Source organism: Penaeus vannamei, chromosome 4, assembly GCF_042767895.1.
Source record: "Penaeus vannamei isolate JL-2024 chromosome 4, ASM4276789v1, whole genome shotgun sequence".
Lineage (NCBI taxonomy): Eukaryota > Metazoa > Arthropoda > Malacostraca > Decapoda > Penaeidae > Penaeus > Penaeus vannamei.
In genome coordinates, this window is record NC_091552.1 from 35,628,701 (window position 1) to 35,633,700 (window position 5,000).

A 5,000-nucleotide genomic window follows, 5' to 3' on the forward strand; every position below is an offset into this window, starting at 1 on the left:
GGATGGCTTGAGAAGTGAGAAATGTGTGTAAGGATCGGGATTCCAGGGATGGATGAAAGTAAACCGACCATGAGAGTCACAGGTAACGATCTGCCATTCTCGTCTGCAAAAAAATCGTCGCAGACATTGCCCGAGTGGCGGTCGGTGTCGGCGTCGCTGCTGCTGCTGCTGTCCTCCTTTCGGCGTAGCGGCTGAGCGGGGCGTATGTTGGCCGCCGCGGTCGGGTGGCGTCGGTGGGCACGTAAGGGTGGAAGTGGCGTGCCCCGGTCCGTACTCGCTCTGCCCCGTCGCGTCGCTCACCTGTGTCCACTCCCCACCTCATGCCAGCGCCGCGTCGGGAGGGGCCCTTTTTATTCCGCCTTTTCCTTTTCTCCTTGGTCGCTCTCCTCCTCTTGTTGTTCTCTTCCTTTTTTTAGGTCTTCTTTAGGTGTCGTGTGAATTTCTTGAACGGGGGTGTTTGTGTGTGTGTGTGTGTGTGTGGGAGGGGGGGTGTATATTTTCTCTGAGGATATACGAAAACAACATCGTTTATGTGGGCTATATTTTGTATATAGGTTAATGGTTTGGGCCGTAGGTTCATTTGCCCAGTACTGTTTTATGAGACTTGAAGCTGTTTTTTTAATTTGTCTGTGCACTGTTTATTTTGTTTGTGCGTATGTGCGTGTGTGTTGGAGAGTGCGAGCGCGAGGGACAGGTAGTAGCCCTACAGAGAGGGAAGCTGTAGCGTCACCTGGTGTGTTTGGTGGGAGTGTCGGGCATGCGTCACGACGGGCAGGTAGCGGTAAGAATGGTTGGGTCGTCTCCGCGTACGCACAGACGCCAACTGTGGCCGCTTGACCCCCGCTCTTGCCTCGCCCTCGCCGGCCCTCCTTCGTGGCCTGGCCTCCCTCCCGCCGGGCCCTTCGCTGCCTCTGGGACACGGAGGCTGCGGCCGTGTCCTCGCGGGAAGGGATCGGCCATGAGGAACGGCTACAGGTGGAGGGAGGTAGATGCGTGGTCGTGCGCCAGGCAGCGGTGGGTGGAGGTGAGGCTCGCCCGCCGCCCGCGGCCCCGCATACCTCCGCGCCCGGGCACATCCACTACGCCCCGCACTCCTACATGCGAATCCACGGCCGACTCCCTCGCTCTGCTCGGTCCTTCTTGCGCCCTTTGTCTTTTGCGGCTGCTGCTGGGTCCTGGAGGAGGGCGGGAGGGCGTGCGGGCGGGGGACGCGGGGCTGTCGGGCTTGGAGGAGGAATGTTTGGGTAGAGTGGGAGGTGGGTCTACCCGGGACGCGGGGAGGGGGAGGGGGGCCGGGGAGGATAGGGGGAGTGTCCGTGGCCGCGGGCTATGTTAGTGTGGCGGGAGGCGGCAGTCTTCACCAAGCTCCCACAGTGAACGATCCTGCCAGTGTATGTGGTGGCACATTCACGTACACGCACTCACTCGTGCACATCAAATAAGTTTGTTATCGAGGACAGACGTTGGCTGCGAGTGGCGTGCACGAGTGACGACGTGGCGCAGTGTTAGCGTGCGTTGTTTGTAATAGTGTCCTCATATTAGCCGTGCGTGGCCAGCCCCGCGATGGCTGCAAGGTGCACACTGAAGGACAGACACCTGTACAAAGTACATGTACACCCAACGAAACGTACACATGGCTTAATCCTCTTCGCAGAGAGACTGAAGACAGGCAGTGTTGATGTCTTTATTTTTTTCCTTTTTTATCTCCGCGATTTTCCCGGGGATAAAGGCGTCTCCTGAACACATGAACTGACGCCTTAACTGTTCCCGAAGACACGCGGAGATTTCGATGCCAAGTGTTATGAATTTTTTGGTCAAAGTGATTCGGCGGAAAATCTTTGGAAAGAGAGAGAGAAAAAATGCGAATTAGAGAAAATAGTCTTCGTTATTTGCTTGTTCAAAGCTATGTTAGACGTGTGAACTGTTCGTGTTTTTTTATTCGTTCTGCGTGAGAACAACACTTTATTTTTTGAACAGGAGAGGACAGTTCCGACTTGCAGCGGAAGAGTGAAAAGGATAAAGCATGGCGGAATCACTCGCGGTGGGAGCGCACAAAGTATATTTTTCCCAAGAGCGGGGTGATTGTGTCTGTGTGTGTGAGTGAGAGAGTGAGAATGTGTGTGTGAATGAGTGTGTGTGTGTGTGTGTGTGTTTGTGAGTGTGTGTGTGAGTGTTTGTGAGTGTGAGTGTGTTTGTGAGTGTGTGTGTGAGAGAGAGTGTGTATGTGTGTGAGTGTGTGTTTGTGTTTGTGTGTGTGTGTGTGTGTGTGTGTGTGTGTGTGTGTGTGTGTGTGTGTGTGTATGAGTGTATGTTTCTGTCCTTGCGTGTGTGTGTGTGTGTGTGTGTGTGTGTGTGTGTGTGTGTGTGTGTGTGTGTGTGTGTGTGTGTGTGTGTGTGTGTGTGTGTGTGTGTGTGTGTTGGGAAAGGCGGGCGTCTTAGTGTATGTGTGTGGTTATGAGCGGGTTATTAGGAGTTAGTGAGATTGCATGAGATCGGGTGAATGAGTAAGCGAGTGTGAGGGAGTCAGTAGTAAAGCTAGGAAGTATGTAAGTGTTAATGTCTGTCCGTGTGCTTGCCCGGTTGTGTGTGTATGTATTAATACGTAAACGACCGTGCATGGGAGCGTTAGTTCGTGCATGGGCGTGTGATTGGCCTGGTGTTTATCCTACGAATCCCAAAATAAGAAGGCGCGTTGCATTAAATAACCGGGATGAATGCAGCAGCCTCAGCTCTTTAAATGCCCGCGTCGGTAGGGTCCAATATCCTTTGTTGTGGGGATGACCATGGACAGCTGACCTGTGTGGTGACAACAGCCCCCCCATCCCACACCACCCCTGCCCCACCATACCCCCACCCTCTCCCGTGTAATGTGACCCGGTCTGGTACCCTGGCACTGTGCCACCCGCTGCTCCAGGCTCTATCCCCCAGTGCCTTTGTCCAGGATGTGGCTTTTCCCTTCCCTCACACTTCTCTGCTTACATCTCGCTGTCCGCCCTTGCCTCGTTCCTTGTCTGCATGCGTTCCTAAGGTCATAGTGGACTGTTTCTTTATTCATTATTTTTAGGTCTATTGCTGTTAGGTGCAGTTGCCCTAGTAGTGGCAGTATTCGTAGTAGTAATAGTAGTAGTTGTTGTGGTAGTCGTCGTAGTCGTCGTCCTTATAGTAGTAGAAATAGAAATAGTAATAGTAATAGCAAAAGTTGCAGTAGTAGTAGTAGTGGCGGTGGTAGTAGTAGTAGTAGTAGTAGTAGTAGTAGTAGTAGTAGTAGTAGTAGTAGTAGTAGTTATTAGCTTAACAGCTGAGGTAGGAATGCTATATTGTCATTATTATGATGAAGAGGATGATAATGATGATGATTGATTCTCGCGCCACCATTGCTTCTCTCTCTTAGTCTTTAGCGTTTTCCTGCTCTTTCTTTTTTTCCTTGCTGGGATTATCTTCCTCCGGGTGTGTGTGGTTACCCCCCCCCTCCCCCGCCCCCAATCGTCGTGTGTGGTCCTGCCCTTTCCCTCGTGGTGTTCTTGCCCTTCCATTGACTTGCGGTTTTGCTGTTCACCCTGACTGTGGCAGTGACCTGTCCCTGCCCTCACATTTTGGTGTTTGTTTTGTGTCTCCGTCCTCTCTGTGCTCGTGTTTCGTGGGGGAGTGTGGGCTTGCGTTCTCTTTTCTCTTCTTCTCTTCTCTGTTCTCTGTTCTTCTCTTCTCTCTTATCTCCCCAATTCTATTTTCTCATTTTCTCTCTTCTTCCCCTCTTTCTGTCTTCTCTCCCTTTCCCTCTCCATCTCTCCTTTTCCCTCTCCTTCTCCCTCTCCCTCTCTCCCCCTCCCACTCCCATTTCCTCTCCCCTTTAAGGCTGTGCTTGTTCAGTCACTTTAGTAATTAAAGCCTCGAATGCCCATAGTTCATTTTCTCCAATATTTACAGCCTCGTGTCCCAGTTTAGTTGCCCCCGTTATTGCTTTTTCCCCTGATTTAGCCGTGGGAAAGCGCCGGCTATTCAAGTACGCCCTCCGAAAGATGCGTCGCTATCTTCCGCATTCGCTGCAGTTTCGCACTCGCTTACTCAGGTGTTTCCTTCCGCTTTAGGTTTTGATGTAGACCGGAGCGAGTGACTTTTTAGTAGTGTTTGAGGCGTTGTTTCCCAGCGCCGTGGAACCCGCCCCTCGAACGACGACCGAGACGACTCGCGGACGAGCGGCTGTGGCCTGGTCGTGCGGAGCGAGGTGATGTGACAGCGGCCGCGGGTCGGCAGCGTGGAAGCAGCGTCGGACAGCGAGGCAGCCTCGAAGCCACGCCGGGAGAGCCGCGTCGACTGGTAGCGAGGCACGCCTGGCATGCATGGTGGCCTAGTGCCCGTCTCGACAGGCTCCAGTGGGCGTGCGTCGCGTGGGGGGCGTGAGGTAGTGGGTGCGGGCGGCGGGCGGCCGGGGTGCGGGACGAGTATGGGGCGGGCGGGCCGTGATGGTGTCGTGGCGAGTGTGCGGATGGTGTAGCGGGGGCCGCGGGCGCCGTCAGCAGTACCGCTACGAGGTGGTGTATCGCCGAGACGACAGCCTCTACTCCGGGCCGGACTACCTCGAGTCTCTCCCTGGGGGCCGCGCCTCACTCAGCCCCGCCCCGCGCCACCCTCACCACGCCCACTACCACCTGCACCACGCCCACCCCCAGCCGCGCCACTACCCGCCCCCGCGGAGGCAACGCCCGTCCCCGCCCAGGCTCCACCCGGTGCCCGCAGACGCCTTCGCCAGGCAGAACCGCGTCAACCACATTCTGACGGCGTTCAACCATCGCCAGCCGCCGCGCCGCCCGCACTCCGCCTACCGCGGCCCCTGGCTCTCGTCAGGAGACCTCGGCGCTCCGGTCGCGCCGCGCACGGGCGTCCTGCCGCAGTGGCGGTCGGCGCCCCTGCTGCCGCCCAACTACCGCGACCCGAGCGTGTCCTCGCGGGACCTCAGCAGGGACACCTCCAGGGACATCAGCTTGGCCTCGAGCAGCGCGCAC

At 55.7% G+C, this 5,000-nt stretch overlaps 1 protein-coding gene across 7 annotated transcripts in view; it reads left to right on the forward strand.

Moving 5' to 3' along the window:
* Positions 1–5,000, forward strand: part of LOC113805826 (uncharacterized) — a 268,366-nt gene that overhangs the window by 210,960 nt on the left and 52,406 nt on the right. For 2 of the 7 annotated variants that reach the window (XM_070120958.1, XM_070120959.1), the window contains exons 1-2: positions 1,253–1,391; positions 4,086–5,000. The exon at positions 4,086–5,000 is cut by the window's right edge and continues 175 nt beyond it. The exons of the other annotated variants lie outside the window; for them this stretch is intronic. In XM_070120958.1, the coding sequence (XP_069977059.1) occupies positions 4,461–5,000 (540 nt within the window). In that variant the 5' untranslated portion in view covers positions 1,253–1,391; positions 4,086–4,460. Of the gene's footprint in view, positions 1–1,252; positions 1,392–4,085 lie in introns of those variants that run through there. 7 annotated transcript variants of the gene reach the window in all.